The 18,080-nt window shown below is 35.7% G+C and overlaps 1 protein-coding gene and 1 pseudogene across 8 annotated transcripts in view; one reads left to right on the forward strand and one right to left on the reverse strand.

The window, feature by feature from the left end:
• EPS15 (epidermal growth factor receptor pathway substrate 15) overlaps nt 1-18,080 on the reverse strand; it is a 147,715-nt gene that overhangs the window by 19,455 nt on the left and 110,180 nt on the right. For all 8 annotated transcript variants that reach the window (XM_069591188.1, XM_069591177.1, XM_069591145.1 and 5 more), the window contains exons 19-21: nt 14,414-14,449; nt 13,025-13,161; nt 8,528-8,597 (exon numbers count right to left, since the gene is read on the reverse strand). In XM_069591188.1, the coding sequence (XP_069447289.1) occupies nt 8,528-8,597; nt 13,025-13,161; nt 14,414-14,449 (243 nt within the window). The remainder of the gene's footprint in view (nt 1-8,527; nt 8,598-13,024; nt 13,162-14,413; nt 14,450-18,080) is intronic.
• LOC138428450 (large ribosomal subunit protein uL6 pseudogene) lies at nt 3,057-3,891 on the forward strand (annotated as a pseudogene).

An 18,080-nucleotide genomic window follows, 5' to 3' on the forward strand; every position in this document is an offset into this window, starting at 1 on the left:
TATAAGGCAGAGGCATGGTAACAAAATGATTAATAGCATGAGCTCTGAAATAAGACATGGATTAGAAACTGAGCATTGAGACAGCTATTGTGACCCAGGGCAAACTGTTTGGCCTGAGTCCCATTCTCCTCATTATTAAAGAGAGAAAGAATAGCACCTCCCATATAATCGTTATAAAGATTAAATGAGAAAAATGCAAAAACAAAGTTTGAATGACCTATATGGCTCTGGAAAGAAAGAAAAAAGAAAAAGGACATTCAGACCTCTGGTATTTCTTAGTCTGTGGAAAGTCTGTGTAACTCAGCCCCATACACAACGAACATGTTGCCCACTCAACTCTAAACAGTTTTAATTCTAAGATTCTCATTCAAATCAAGATGTCAGCTAGACTGCAGATGATGAAGATACAGACTCTCAATTTATATGTAAAGATGGTTCAACACAGGAAAATCAATTAATGTAATATACTACATTAACAGAATGAAGAAAAAAAACCCAGATGATCATCTCAATTGATGCAGAAAAAGCATATACTTGACAAAATTCAAAATCCTTTCATGATAACACACTGAACAAACTAGGAAAAGCAGGAAACTACTTCAACATAATAAAGACCACATATGAAAAGCCAACAGTGAACATCATACCAATGGTGAGAGACTGAAAGATTTTTCTCTAAAATCTGTAACAAGACAAGGATGCTCACCTTCACCACTTCTATTCAACACAGAAATCCTAGCCAGAGCAATTAGGCAAGGAGGAACAAAAAAGGTATCCAAACTGAAAAGGAAGAGGTAAAATTATCTGTTTTCAGATGACACGATCTTACATGCAAAAAACCCTAAAAAAAAAAACAACTTTAGAATAAATGAATTCAGCAAAGTAGCAGGATACAAAATCAATGTGCAGAAATCAATAGCATTTCCATATATTGATAATCTGGACAATCTGCAAAGGAAATTAATAAAACAATGACATTTACAATAGCATCAAAAAGAATAAAATACTTAAGAATTAACTTAGCCAAGGAAGACTTGTATACTGACAACTATAAAACATTCTGAAAGAAAGTAGATACAGATAATGAGAAAAACAGACAACATTCATGAACTGCAAGATTCAGTATTGTTATGACATTAATATCATCCAAGGCACTCTACAGATTCTATGTAATCACTGTCAAAATCCCAATGACATTCTTTTGCAGAAACAGAAAATTTAACAATCTTGAAAAAATGACAAAGTTACAGGTCTCAAACTTCTTGATTTAAAAACTTATTACAAAGCTATTGTAATCAAAACAGTTCTGGTCTTAAGACACTTAGATCCTTAAGAACAGAATAGAGAGCCCAGAAACAAACCCTTACACATGGAGTCAAATTATTTTCTACAAGGATGTTAAAACCATTCAATGGGAAAGGAAAAGTAGTTTTGGGAAAATGGGACAGCCATATGAAAAAGAATGAAGTAAAATTAACTCAAAATGGATCAAAGACCTAAATGTAAGACTTACAACTAAAAACTCTTAGAAGAGAACGTAAGTGAAAAACTTCACAACATTGGATTTAGCAATATTTTCTTGGACAGGACACTAAAAGCACAGGCAACAAAAGAAAAAGTACATAAACTGGACAGCATCAAAATTAAAAAGTTCTGTTCACCGAGAGTATCAACAGAATGAAAAAGCAAACTATGATATGGGAGAAAATATTTGCAAACTGTATATCTCATAAGGGGTTAATATCCACAAAATACAAGGAACTCCTACATTGCAACAACAAAAAAGCAAACAACTGATTTTTTAAAATGGGCAAAGCACCTGAAAAGATGCTACAAAGATATACAAATGGCCAATATGCATCATTATTCACTAGAGAAATGCAAATCAAATCAATGAACTGCCATTTCACACCATTAATATGGTTATTATTTCACAAAGTAGTATGTATTGGCAAGGATGTAGAGAAACTGGAATCCTTGTGCACTACTGATGCGAATGTAAAATAGTAAGGCATGGAAAACAGTATGATGGCTTCTCAAAAAATTAAAACCAGAGTTACTATATGATTGAGAAATTCTTAGTAAATACTTAAAAGAACTGAAACCAAGGACTTGATTAGGTATTTGTAAACTCATATGAATAGCAGCATCATTCACAATAGTCAAAATGTGGATGCAAACCAAGTGTCTATTGAAGGAGGAATATATAAACAAAAAGTGGCATATTCATACAACAGAGTATCATTCAGTCTTAAAAAGGAAGAATACATGCTGACACATGCTACATGAACCTTGAGGAATTATGACAAATGAAATAAGCCCAATACACAAAAAGACAAATACAACATGATTCCACTTTTATGAGGGACCTAGAGTTGTCAAATTCATAAACACAGTAAGTAAACGGTATTTACCAGGACCTGGTAAGAAGGGGAAATGGGAAGTTCTTGTTTAACTGGTATAGTTTCAGTTTTAGGAGATGAAAAAAATTCTGTAGATAGATGGATGTGATGGTTGTACAATAATGTGAAGGTATTTAATACCACTAACTGTATACTTAAAAATGGCTAAAATGGTAAATTTTATATCATGTATTTTTCACCACAATGTTAAAATACCCACTTATCAGAAAAAAAGTGAACAATATGCCCCCCTCCCCAAATAAAGATTCTCATCCACTGGGCTCCTTTTATATGCTCTGTGAGAACAGTAATGGATTCACCCATTCATTCAGTAATATTATGTCCCCAGGTATGGTTTAAGGTTCTTGGGAGATATCAGTGAATAAAAAGATTCAAGTTCCTGTGGATGCCAAAATTTAGTAGGAGGAAAAGGAGATAAATAAGAGAAAATCACAGAAATTTACTTAGTACACTGAAGGTAATAAGCCAAAATACAGTAAGGAGTAAAGAACATTATGGTAGGAGTGCTGGGCTAGATGACAAGGTGACATTTTGGCCAAGATTTGTTAGAGGTAACAGAGATCATCCTGTGGATATATGGAGAAAAATCATCCTAGGAATGGGGGACAGCTAAGAGTAAAGGGCCCAAGGAACATGAGCCTGTTTCTTGAGCAAAAGTAAGGTCAGTGTGATTGGAGCAGAGTGAGTAAAGGTAATAACAATGAGATATTATTAGAGAGCTTTAGGCCATTGTAAGGCTTTTACTGTATATAATTTGAAGGTAGAATCAGTAGCATTTCTTGATACATGAGAGACAGTAAGAGAAAAAAAAGAACCAAGGATGATTCTAAGATTTTAGGTCTTAGCAATGTTAAAGATGAAATTACCATGGATTAGGATGGGGAAAGCTCTTTGCTGCATTTACTGTGAGAGTGAAGACCATTCTCAGCAGACTGCCAACATTCCAGAAAAATTTTTGACATTACTCTGAAAGGACAGACAGTTATTGTGAAGGGCCCAAGAGGTACCCTTCAATCACATCAATGTAGAACTCAGTCTCCTTGGAAAGAAAAAGAAGAGGCTCTGGGCTGACATATGGGGAAACAGAAAGGAACTGGCAACTGTTCACAGGATCTGTAGTCAGAGCATGATCAAGGGTGTTACATTGGGCTTCTGTTACAAGATGTGGTCTGTGTATGTCCACTTCCCCATCAGCGTTGTTATTGAGAAAACTGGTTCTCTTGCTGAAATTTGAAATTTTCTGGGTGAAAAATACACCCACAGGGTTCGGATGAGGCCAGGGGCTACTTGTTCAGTATGTCAAACCCAGAAAGATGAGACGATTCTTGAAGCAAACAATAATGAACTTGTGTCAAATTTGGCTGCTTTGATTCAGCAAGCCTCCACAGTTGAGGACAAGGATATCAGAAAAACTTTGGATGGTATCTATGTTTCTGAAAAAGGAACAGTTTAGCAGGCTGATGAATAAGATCTGAGTGGTCCGGCTGCAGAAACAGCAAGACGCCAGATGGTTCTATGGACTCAACTATGATATTTTAAAGAGGCAATAAAAAGTCTTTTGATTTGAGGGGAAAAAAAAAAAGATGGGGAAAGATTCAAGAGAAGCAGGTTTAGGGAGGAAGATTAGGTGTTTGGTGTTAGACACATTGTGTTAGATGTCAATAGATAACTGGATACAGGTGTCTGGAGTTCATAGGAAAAAGTGTGGCTAGAGTTAGAAATCAACACGGAGAGAGTATGTAAAACCATAAAACCAGATGAGAACCCCAAGGAATACAGACAGAGAAGATAAGTTTAGAGTCTAAGACCTAGAGCAACACAACATAAAGAAGTTGGGGAGAAGAGAAAGAATTAGAAAAGAGAGAGAAGGAAGGACCAAAGAGGTTGGCGGAAAACTAGAGACATCATCTGAATGTGAGTCCATCTATTACTACTTCCTTAACCTTGTGAAATGGCTTCATCTCTTCATTTCTTGGTTTTCCTGTCTGTACAATAAACATAACAGCAATTTTCTCAGGTAGTTGCTCTGAGAATTAAATAAGATCAAATATGAGAAAATAGCACATGTAGTGCTGGAACTAAGCAAGTGCTCAGTAAATGGTATCTATTACTATGACGATAATAACAAACCTTAGCCCACTTCCAGTCTACTATAGTCATTTACTCTACCACTTTACAGGAAATGAGCCAGGAACTGGAAATCAAAGAGAAGACCAACAGAGGCAACAGAAACCTACAGAGAGACCACAATTTACCACTTTAGCCTTATTTAACCTGATTATTCCCCTATCTGTAAGTAAGCTTTATCAAATGTCTGTTTTTCTTTGAACATGCACTATTTGTCCTTCCTCCATTCCTCGCTCATGTTACTCTCTTTGCTTTAACTACTCTTCCCATATCTACTTATGTAGGCCATTCTTTCAAGGCATACCACAAAGGCCACCTTCTGCTCTGAAATCATTCATGAGTTGCCCTAAAGGGAGACCATCTCCCTTTTCTTTAAATGCTTGCAGTGTTAATGAATTCTCATGGCACTTACCATTCCTCAGTGTGGTCAATCAAGAGTTAATTAAAATGTATTAACCTTTCATTTTATTCTCTTAGGTTATCCTTTCTTATAATATCCCTATCAATACATTAATTCATCAGTTCAAAACTGAGACTCTAAAAGAGCAAATGTATTTTAAAAAGATACAATTTGACCACTTTTATTACAATAAGCCTTTTAGAAATCTTATTTGCTGTAGTTCTAAATTTTGGGTTAAATCCAAACCCAGCATATCTTTTTTTCTACATATCTGCTTGATATTAATCTTCAAGCTGAAAACAAATAATGCACACTGTTAAGTATCATCTTGATATTTGCACAAGAAATTCAAATTGTGAAGGCATTTCTATACTAATCTTTCCCTACACTCATAATCCTCAATTTGTCATAATCAGCAAATTTCTACACTCAATAACTCACTCTATTTTCAACTGGAAAAATAAGGCATCCTATTTTTAGCATGATATTGAAGTATTTACATGTTTGAGTCTACTTCTAATTCCCTGCTCTCCTAGACAATAACTATTGAATAGAAAGAAACAGTTACTTAGTTGAAAAAGCTTTTAGACTATCAGACATAGGTTTGAATCTTGGCTTTATTGTTCAAATCTAATAAAACTGTAAATCTTGACCAAGTTACTTAATGTTCCTATCTTCAGTTTCCTGACCTTTAAAATGGGAATATTGGATTTATTTGGTGGTTCAGTGGTTAAGACTCTGCACTTCCACTAAAGGGGATACCAGTGCAATCTTTGATCTGGGAAGTTCCACATGCTGCAAGGTGCAGCCTAAATAAGTAAATAAAGGTATGACATACTTGGGGTGTGTTAAAAGGCAAAGACTCTTTTATAATGAAAAATTAAAAACAGATAAAAATAAAAAGCTAGTATAATGAACCCTCATGTATTTATTGCTTAGCTTTAGTACTTAGCAACTTAATTTCCTAAACACACTTGTTTATTCACTCCACAAGATTATTTTGACACAAACCCCAATTTAATCACTTCATCTCTAAATCTGACATAATGTATCTCTAAGATAAAGACTTGTTTAGTTTCTCTGGTTTTGGCCATGCTATGCAGCATGTGCAATCTTAGTTCCCTGACCAGGGATTGAACCTGTGCCCCTTGTAGTGGAAGTGCAGAGTCTTAATCACTGCACTGACAGGGGACTCTGAAGACTGTTTTTTAAAAGACAAAACTAAAATAGCATTTTCATATCATCTTAAAAAATTTAAAAATTTCTTAATGTCAATCTGTCCAAATTTCTTTCATCTCATAAATCTTTTTTTAGTTGATTTATTCAAATCAAGTACAAGCAAGATCTACAAATATTATTTACGTGATATGCTCCTTAAATTTGTTTTTACTTTTAAGTTCCTCCCCCCTTCTCTTTTTTTTTTCCCTATAATATTTTTGTTGGAGAAACATGGGAAATCCCAAGGGAGTTTTGCTAATATGGGAAGCCACTAATTTTTAAATTTAGGTCACAATCCATAAGAAACAATGCTGACTTTGAAACTGCCAAGGAACACTGTCTTTTAGAAAGCAAAAAAACATTTTTATTGGTTTTACTGACATTTGCTAGAGTACATATTAAGCTCTTTAACATGAACAGTAAATGAGATAATAAATGATAAGAAAAGTGGAAAGTAATATACAAACACCATTGTTTTCATTGGTAGACCATAATAGGATATATTTAGGTTGGTGCAAAAGTAATTGTGGTTTAATATTGTTGAAATTTGCCATTTGATATTGGAATACATTCTTAAATAAATGTGATTGTTATATATTGTTTTGATGTACATTTCCTGTTTTATGCTTTTTGCTAATAAATTTTACTTGCTGTTTATTTTAGATGCATTGCAGACTATGAAAACGATGTTAGGCAAAAAGCAAATTAGAGCGATCTTCATATTTAAGTTCAAAAATGGGTTAAAGCAGCAGAGATGACTCGCAAAATCAACAATGCATTTGGCCCAGAAACTGCTAATGAACGTACAGTACACTGGTAGTTCAAGAAGTTTTGCAAAGGAGACAAGAGCCTTGAAGGTGACAAGAAAAGTGGCCAGCTATGAGAAGTTGACAACAACCAATTGAGAGCAATCATTGAAGCTGATCATCTTACAACTACACAAGACGCTGCCCAAGAACTCAACGTTGACCAGTCTACAGTCATTTGGGATTTGAAGCAAACTGGAAAGGTGAAAAAGCTCAAGAAGCGAGTGCCTCAAGAACTGACCACAAATCAAAAAAAAAATCATCACCTTTAAGTGTTGTCTTCTCTTATTCTATGCAACAATGAATCATTTCTCAACTTGATTGTGAGGTGTGATGAAAAGTGGATTTTTATACAACCAGCAACAAACAGGTCAGTGGTTGGACAGAGAAGCAGCTCCAAAGCACTTCCCAAAGCCAAACTTGCACCAAAAAAGGGTCATGGTCACTGTCTGGTGGTCTGCTGGTGGTCTGATCCACTACAGCTTTCTGAATCACAGCAGAACCATTACATCTGAGAAGTATGCCCAGTAAATCAATGAGATGAATGGAAAACTGCAACACTTACAGCTGGCATTGGTCAATAAAAGGACCCAATTCTTTTCTGAGACAACACCCAACCACAGGTCAAACAACCAACGCTTCAAAAATTGAACAAATTGGGCAATGAAGTTTTGGCTCATCTGTTATATTCACCTGACCTCTCACCAACTGACTAACACTTCTTCAAGTATCTCAACAACTTTTTACAGGGAAAATACTTCCACAACCAACAGGATGCAGAAAATGTTTTCCAAGAGTCTGTCAAATCCTGAAGCATGCATTTTTATGCTTCAGGAATAAAATTTATTTCTCATTGGCAAAAATGTGTTGATTTTAATAGCTTCTATTTTGATTAATACAGATGTGTTTGACCCCATTACTGTTGTTGTTCAGTTGTTCATTTGTGTCTGACTCTTTGAGACCTCATGGACTGTAGCACACCAGGCTTCCCTGTCCTTCACCATCTCCCAGCGCTTGCTCAAACTCATGTCTATTGAGTCAGTGATGCCATCCGACCACCTTGTCCTCTGCTGCCCCTTCTCTTCCTGCCTTCAATCTTCCCCAGCATCAGGGTCTTTTCCCACGGGTCAGCTCTTCGCATCAGGTGGCCAAAGTATTGGAGCTTCAGCTTCAGCTTTAGTCCTTCCAATGAATATTCAGGGTTGATTTCCTTTAGGATTGACTGTTTTGATCTCCTTGCATTCCAAAGGGTTCGCAAGAGTCTTCTCTAACACCACAGTTCAAAAGCATTAATTCTTCAGCACTCAGCCTTCTTTAAGGTCCAACTCTCACATCCAAACATGACTCCTGGAAAAACCATAGCTTTGACCCTAGTTAAAATGATTTAAAATTCAGGGTCTGAAAGCACAATTACTTTTGTACCAATCTAATAACTATGCAATAATCTTAAAGCCATAAGCAAGTAAGTAGGAGAATATATTTGATGAAGACCAAAAAAAAAGAAGTTGAAAGAAAGGGTGATGTTTACTGTTCAAAGAAAACTATTTCCTTACCTGAGTCGCTTGCTGCAACAACAACTGTTCCACCAGGAGCAAAAGGATCATTGTGCTTTAATGTTTCTACCTAAACAAATTACACAAAGTCATGATTGAGAGAGGAAACTTTTCATAGCTGAAAGTTTATTGCCACACCAAAGAAAATATTCTTCACAAACTCTAAACTAATTAAGAAACACAAGGCATTAGGAACAAATGTTTACCCCTACTGATTTACAATCTTATTAAATTGAAATGATTCATATCATTTTCTAATCTTTTACTGTAAAACATAACATACATTCAGAAAAATGTATGGAACATTATGAACCATTTAATAAAAGGCATCAAGTGAACATCTATGAAACTGCCAACATCTCAAAAGTCTTCATGTGCCTGCTCTAATCACAATCCCATCCCTCCCCTCTGTAAAGATCATTATTACCCTGGCATTGGTATCCACTTCTTTCCTTCATAATTTTGCTACTTGTTTAGATGCACACTATTCTTTAACTTTCATTTTGAAATAACTGTAGATTTCTAGAATAGCTATAAAGACCTCTTATATTCCCTTCACCCAACTACCTCTAACGTTTATGCGTGTGTGTTTGTATGCGTGAGAGAGAGAGAGAGAGAGAGAGAGAGAGAGAGAGAGAATGCTTTCTATTAAAAAAAAATTTAGCCACTTTCAATAATATGCCATGTAAAAAATCTGGATCAAATGGTAAGCGTGAATGGCTACAAAGAGTGAGGACTTTGTAATGTTTTATAGAAGCCAGAGATTCTGACTACTGAACTATCTTCCTACTTCAACTTGGTTTTAAATCATAGTCAAACAAAATGTATATCTAGGAAGGTAACAACTTTCTGGCATCAGGTACTTTTTAAGAGGCCAGCTAAAAGTCTTGGCATACAATTAGATAAAAGGGGGACAAAAAGTGTTTTGGAATATTTATCTCCTACTCTGACTCATGACTATCAATGTCATCTGTATTACACAATCTACTTCTAATCATCAAGAACTTAGGTATTACAACTGAACGTCAAAGGATATTACAGAGCTCAAGTAATACAGATGTATTTGACAAGAGAGAAACAATGCTCACTGAGACTTACAGTATATTCTCTTTTTATAAAACGGGATCCATTAAAAAAACTACTTGCAGAAAGAATAACTAGTGATGTTTTTAGAACTGAAAATTTTAACTGATGGTTAACTTACATTTTTATAAAATGAACACACTAGCTTGTACTCTGATTATCTGCTAAATGAATAAACAGCAATAAAGGGGGGAAGAAAAAGCAAGCTGGTCTGTATAGCAAAGTAACTCTCCATGGTTCCTAATACAGTAGTTAAAATACCAATGTGAGACAAAGTCACTGACATGATAACACAAGTCACCAACTATTAATGCTTCTTCTCTCAACTGTGAGAGAAGGAAAAACTAACAGACCTGGTTTTAAACAGCTTGTAGATTTTATTTACCATCACAGAGAGAGAAATAGAAAAAGTAGGCCTATATGTGTGTCAGATTTAATTCTATTCTTTATCATACACTGTGCATGAGTGCTAAGTTGCTTCAGTCATGTCTGACTCTGTGACCCCATGGACTGTAACCTGCCAGGCTCCTCTGCCTATGGGATTCTGCAGGCAGGGATACTGGAGTGGCTTGCCATGCCCTCCTCCAGGGGATCTTCCCGACCCAGGGATCGAACCTGGGTCTCTATGTCTCCTGCATTGGCAGGCAGGTTCTTTACCACTAGTGCCACATGGGAAGCCCACACACTGTGCATGTACCCTAAAAGGGCACTGAGACAGCAAGAGGAACAGGATGGACTGTGCAGCCCATGAAGGAGTAAGCACCCACAAAACTCTCTTTATATTATGTTCAGTTTGGTAATTAGACAATTTAATATATGAAAGTAATTTGCATGACTAAAATTCAGATGGTGTGATTTTATAATTAATGTTCCAAATCCTCCTATAAGGTCACCTAACCTAATCTATCACTGAAATTCTCTCTTTTCTACATCAGCCATCCATTCCCTCCTTTCACAGTATGACTTAGCATGTAGCTACCATATGCTAGCTAGCTAGGATAGTAGAAAATGGCACTTGTTGTTTTGGCTTGTTTTTAAAAATTATGTCCCTCTGAGGAAAGAGACCATCTTTGAAGGAACAAAAATCTCTTGTGGGGAGAGATTCGTATCTTAAGGCATTAACAGAGGCCTGTTTGAAAAGAAGAAAGATGATCAAAAGCAAGGGCTTGTAGTTAGGAAAAAATGAGTCTGAATCTTAGACTACAGTGGTGAGGACCTTAGATTTTGGTGAGATAGAGTCTGAATTTAGTTCTGTCACTTACTAAGTTACTTACACATAATAACCTCTCATTTACTTTATCTTTAAAATGAGGATGATACATGAGCCTCATAGGATTATTGTGATGCTTAAATGAGGTAACACATGAAAAGAACTTAGCACCATGCCTGGCACATATAAGAAATTAGATAAATCTAACTATTATTATATTGCCAATTTGGTGTTTAGTTTACAGTTTTGAATGGAGAAATTAACAGCTGTCAGCTAGGGCACTGCTGCTTTTAAAAACCAGGCAGAAAGGGGAAAAAGTAGAATGAATAATAGAAAAATTTCACCAGGGGAGAGGAAAAGAAACATGCTTATTTTTAAATTAGAAGAGTTGCTTTGGCCTCTTGCTTTTTAAACAGTAAGAGGAGATAACAAGAGGCTAAAATAAGGTGAGAGGGAAAGAATTCAGGTTGCAGGCAATTTGAGAAGAATTTGGCAAATGGGTCCACACTACGAACTGAGTGTTGTAGGAAAACAGAGTATCCAGTAGCCTGTGGAAACCACAAATATTCAGTCACAGAGGCATTTGCTTAGTTTTACAATAGTGAAAAACACTAGTTGCTGGCCAAGTAGTTCTTTACTGAATACAGTAAGGAAGCAATTCAGGAATACCAAAGTTTATTACCTTTAAAATAATCAATTACACTTTTAGGGAAGTTCTCTTAATCTAAGAGTATTAAAAGACAAAATTTCTGCTTCACATGTCTATCAAGCAACTGCTCCTTTCTAGATCTGGTTTACTTACAGGTGTGAAATATCCTGTCTCAAAAAATAAGCCTTCAAATGAAAACTTAAAAAAACTAAACAAACAAGAAAAAAAATTAAAAACCTTTCCAAAACCATTGATAATTATTGAAATTGGGCTATAGATACACAGAGGTTAAAATACTTCATTATGTTACTCTATTCTGCATGTGTTTAAATATCCTAATATAAAGATTTTGTTTTCAAAGCCTTTGTTTACAAAGCCTCCAGACTTGGTTGTCTGACCTTAGTTAATTTTTCTGAGTTCCATTGTTCTTATTGTTAAAATAGGGACACCACCATCTACTTTGCAAGACTGACGTGAAGATTAGAAACTATGAATATAAAGCCCACAACAGTACGTGGATCATAGTGGGTGGTTTTTAAATAGTAATTGTTGTACTATGTATATTATCAAGAGAGCTTGACATTTAGTGGGAATTAATACATCTTACAAGAATAACACTCTAGATGTGTCCACAAAATAACAGAAATGATTTTTTTTTTAAGATCAATGCTGTTCCCTTTAAATTGATTTCATTATTTCAATAACGCATACCAAATATTTTCAAAAAGCTTTACTGGAGACTAGCTTATGGATTTTTAATCAATTATTTTTAAAATCCCCAATGGGATCATATTTTGTCCTTTGAAGGGTGGACTTAGTATTTGGATGACATGAGTATTCTGTCAATTTCAGTGGGTGCTCACAGTCTGAAAGGCCAGTCTGAACCAAAAACTAGATAGGTTCGATGAGATTGAAATTTTTATATCGCCCATCAGAAGTAATCTGCAAGAGAATTCTTTCGTCACTGTGTATTTCAAGAAACTCACTTAACTCATCCATTTGTAGACAGAACAGAAAAGATCAACTGTATACTCATTTTCTTAAAGACAAAATAAAGTAGGCCAGTAAGTCCTTTGCTTGTTATCTAAATGCCTTATATTGCCACATGGAAGGAACAGGATTTACAAGAAAGGTAAAGGTATGAGTCTCATTCCCAGGAGTTATGGCAGTTTGGCAAACAATTTTCTTGTCTAGAGTGAGTGCCTACTGAATTATTTCTATCTTTCGGATTTGAAAGATGACTCAAATAGTGTATGGTTTTACTACTGGTAAATTGCTTTTTTTCCTACATTTGTCTTTTTCCCTACCTCTTCTCTGACCATTAAACAGAAGTTAACGTATATTTACTGATCACTGAACCAAAGTACAGGCAGGGCATGTGTACTAAATTTTTTGTAAGATATACTTCCTACCCTCAAAAAATTTACTGTCTAGCAATGATTAATGATTTTGTTATCTCACCAGACAATAAACTGTCTGCTCTTAAAAAAGAAAAAAAGAAACTCACTTAGAACATCTGCAGTCCATTTAACATATTTTTAACCCTCCTACTTACCGATGTATTACTGCTATCGCTGGCTGCACTGAAAGGGTCAGTACTTGAAGTGGCAAAAGGATCAGTAGAAGACTGCTTGAAGAAGCAGTCAGATGCAAATGGATCTGACCCTTTGAAAGGATCACCACCGAATGGATCTTAAAAAAAACAACACAAATATGAGAGGTTAAAAAATTATTACTCTAAATTTCCTGTCACCAATGACAATTGCCTTAATTAAAAGGCATTTTGAACTCCTGTAGAGTCTAACTCAGGTACTTTATGACTACTTATGTGGGTCATAAAAATGTATAGACAGTTATATCTAGTTAAGCAGTTTTAATTAACATTCTTTCCTACTTGTTCATTATTCATTCAAAGCAAGTCAATAACTCCAACACTTATTACACAATGTTGCATATACGCTACGTTTAAATAATTTTCTCTAACCTGGTGATTCTAATTTTGGGGGTGGGGAAAGGATCACAGTTTTCTTTGTGGTTTTGATAAAAGAGTTTTTCACCTAATAAACTGATTTTTTAAGTAAGAACATAATATCAAGTGATCCCATTTTTAAGACCCTTATTCTATGCTATTATAACTAAGAAGAAAGAAAAAAAGAAGACACAGGAACGTTAAGTGAAAGCGTTAGTCGTTCAGTCATATCTGACTCTCTTCGACCCCATGGACTTCAGCCCACCAGGCTCCTCTGTCCGTGGGATTCTCCAGGCAAGAATACTGGAGTGGGTTGCCATTCCCTTCTCTACAAAGCTTCCTGACCTAGGGATTGAACCCGGGTCTGCTGCATTGCAGGCAGATTCTTTACCAACTGAGCCACCAGGGAAGCAAAGAAACAACAAAAATTTCTAAATCCATTTCTCTCTCTGGGCTCAATGATAACAGCCAACAGTTTGGAACAGGTTTGGGAAACATAACTAAACAGCATACCAGATTTGTGAAAATCCCAGAAAGAATATTAAAAAGCCTGACACAGTAATTATTTAAAATCTGTAATAGACTGTAATTGTAGGGGGAAAAAATGTCCTAAACCAGATTGTAATGTAGATCATTTTATTTATCTAATCCTTGGCTAATAAGAAAAAAACAGTGTATTAAAAGCATCAAAGAATCATTTGATGTATTAAAAGCATCAAAGTATAAGCACTAATATTATTTTTTATTAAGTATAGCTAACAGTTTACTAAGCAAATTCACAAGTATCTGTCACTTTTTCTCTGAAAATGCCAGGTACATACAACATCTTAGTGAAGCCTTAGGTCAATTTTAAAACTGAATAAAAAGGAAGTCCATTCCTAAAACTACCTAACTGTGATCTCTCATTCATAAATATAACATAAGCTTATAATTAAGAAGAATTAAAGCTAAGAAGGACTTCAATAAAACACTAACCAATTTTCCCAAAAGGATCATCCTTGAAAGGATCACCTGTGATAAAAGAAATATGTAGAAATCAAAATCACAGTATTTACTATTGTGGCACCATTACTTAAAGGATAACTTCAAAACAGAAGCAAAGTTTGTTTCATTAACTCTACCTCAAAGTAGGTAAGACAATGAATGCTGTCCACCTTTAGGAAATATTTAAAATACTAATAAGTATCACCATTTTAATAAGGGAAGAACATCAATACACATCATAAAAGAGGCAAATTTGAATCAGAGCCAACTATACTTACCTCCTGACCACAAGGTCAGATTACATGGAGGGGAAAACACAGGCTTGAGGACAAGAATTTTACTAACAAAATGTCTACTTTTCACAGGAGTGCTGGATGAGTGTTACCATCAACACTTCAGAAACAAAAATACCAGGCTTCACTGAAGTTAAGAAAAAAAGAGTGCTTAAAGAATTGAAGGGTCTAGAAATAAATCCTTACACATTTATCATCATTTGATTTTTGACAAGAGTGCTAAGACAATTCAATGGGGGAAAGAATAGTCTTTTCAACAAACGGTGCTAGGACAACTGGATATCCACCTGCAAGAGAATTAAGTTGGACTTCTATCTCACACCATGAGATCAAAAGCACAAGAGAAAACATAAATAAATAAATTAGACTCCATCAAAATTAAGACAACATTGAACACAGGAATATAGTTGTAAATCATATGTTTGACAAGGGACTTTATTCAGAATATGTAAAGAATGCCTACAAATCAATAATTAAAAGACAACCAATTTTAAAAAGGGTAAATGATTAGAATAAATATTTCTCCAAAGAAGATATGAGGATCCTGGAATGTGAAGTCAAGTGGGCCTTAGGAAGCATCACTACAAAAAGCTAGTGGAGGTGATGGAATTCCAGTTGAGCTATTTCAAATCCTGAAAGATGATGCTGTGAAAGTGCTACACTCAATATGCCAGCAAATTTGGAAAACTCAGCAGTGGCCACAGGACTGGAAAAGGTCTGTTTTCATTCCAATCCCAAAGAAAGGCAATGCCAAAGAATACTGAAACTACCACACAATTGCACTCATCTCACACACTAGTAAAGTAATGCTTAACATTCTCCAAGCCAGGCTTCAGCAATACATGAACAGTGAACTTCCAGATGTTCAAGCTGGTTTTAGAAGACCATTTAAAAAGCAAGAAAGTTCCATAAAAACATTTATTTCTGCTTTATTGACTATGCCAAAGCCTTTGACTGTGTGGATCACAATAAACTGCAAAATTCTGAAAGAGATGGGAATACTAGACCACTTGACCTGCCTCTTGAGAAACCTATATGCAGGTCAGGAAGCAACAGTTAGAACTGGACATGGAACAACAAACTGGTTCCAAATAGGAAAAGGAGTATGTCAAGGCTGTATACTGTCATCCTGCTTATTTAACTTCTATGCAGAGTACATCATGAGAAACGCTAGGCTGAAAGAAGCACAAGCTGGAATCAAGATTGCCAGGAGAAATATCAATACCCTCAGATATGGAGATGACACCACCCTTATGGCAGACAGTGAAGAAGAACTAAAGAGCCTCTTGATGAAAGTGAAAGAGGAGAGTGAAAAAAGTTGACTTAAAGTTCAACATTCAGAAAACTAAGATCATGGCATCTGGTTCTATCACTTCATGGGAAATAGATGGGGAAACTGGAAACAGTGGCTGACTTTATTTTTCTGGGCTCCAAAATCACTGCAGATAGTAATTGCAGCCATGAAATTAAAAGACACCTACTCCTTGGAAGCAAAGTTATGACCAACCTAGACAGCATATTAAAAAGCAGAGACATCACTTTGCCAACAAGGCTATGGTTTTTCCAGTGGTCATGTATGGATGTGAGAGTTAGACTATAAAGAAAGCTGAGCACTGAAGAATTGATGCTTTTGAACTGTGGTGTTGGAGAAGACTCTTGAGAGTCCCTTGGACTGCAAGGAGACCCAACCAGTCCATCCCAAAGGAGATCAGGCCTGGGTGTTCATTGGAAGGACTGATGTTGAAGCTGAAACTCCAATACTTTGGCCACCTGATGTGAAGAGCTGACTCATTTGAAAAGATCCTGATGCTGGGAAAGATTGAGGGCAGGAGGAGAAGGGGGCGACAGAGGATGAGATGGTTGTATGGCATCATCGACTCGATGGACATGGGTTTGGGTGGACTCCGGGAGTTGGTGATGGACAGGGAGGCCTGGCTCGCGCAGTTCACAGGGTTGCAAAAGGTCGGATACAACTGAGCGACTGAACTGAATTGAATAACCACAGAGAAAGATGTTCAAAAATATTAGTCATTAAGGAAATACAATTCAAATCGAAATAAGATACCACTTCACACTCACTACGATGGCTATAATCAAAAAGATAGAGAGGCACAAGTGTTGGCAAAGATACGGAGAAAGTGCAAGCCACATACACTACTGGTGGGAATATATATATATGTATAAAATGGTACAGACACTTTGGAAAACAGTTTGGCAGCTCTTCAAATGATTCAACAGAGTACTATGATCTGATATACACCCCAGAGAAAAGTAAACATATATTCACACAAAAACTTGTACATGAGTGTTCACAACAGCATTATTCAAGACAGCCAAAAAAGTGGAAACTACTCAACAGTCCATCAACCAATGAATAAGTAAAATGTGGTACATCCATAACATAGTATTCATCAATAAAACAGAAATAAATATTGAAACATACTAAAATATGAGTAATCCTTCAAAATATTAGGCAAATAAATGATTTCAGACATAAAAAAGCATATATTGTATAATCCCGTAAGTATGCACATCTATAGAGACAGAAAATAGATCAGTGGTTGGGCAAATTGAGGTTTAGGGGAACAGGCAATGACTTATAATGGGTATGCAGTTGCTCTATGGGGTAATAAAACTTGTTCCAAAACTAGATTTTAGTGAGAATTATACAACTATGAAAATGTACTCAAACCATTTAATTGTATACTTTAAATGCTCAATTTATATATCTTTTAACACTATATATGTGTGTGTGTGTGTGTGTGTGTGTGTATTAATAAAGAAGTTTTCTTAGTAGAGTTCTAATTTCTAGGCTCATTCTGGCCATGCCTCTGAGCAAATTATTCCATTTATGTTTCTTAGTTTCCCATCTTTAAAACTGGTAAAAAACAGACCTATCAGTTTCACAAGGTTAGTTTGGAAATAAATAAAAAGAAGTTTAACACAAGTGGTATTTAACATAGCTTATGATGACATCAGGTATTTTAATTTATTGAACTTATGATTCTTCAATAAGACTTTAGGCAGCTACAAACTACTACAGGCAGGGATTGGAGCTACTAACTACTATTGTTTCGGTCATTATAAAAGCATGGTGTTGGCACTTTTGGTAAATAATTGCTGGTTGACTTAAGACTGCCCAATCTCTTCTCTTTCTTTGGGTCTCTATTCTGAAGAAGAAACACACTCTTAATCAGGGGTTCCTAAGACATAATCAAATGCTTAGTTCCAGGATTTAGTTGCCTGGGGAGGACAAGTACTAAAGTCTGACCATATAAAAACATCATTCTCTTTTCTACTTTTGCTATAACAGGTAGGCTATCAAAACTGAAGCCCAAATTCCTATATGGTCCTTTTTGGTAAAT

The sequence above is a fragment of the Ovis canadensis genome, chromosome 1 (genome assembly GCF_042477335.2).
Source record: "Ovis canadensis isolate MfBH-ARS-UI-01 breed Bighorn chromosome 1, ARS-UI_OviCan_v2, whole genome shotgun sequence".
Classification (NCBI taxonomy): domain Eukaryota; kingdom Metazoa; phylum Chordata; class Mammalia; order Artiodactyla; family Bovidae; genus Ovis; species Ovis canadensis.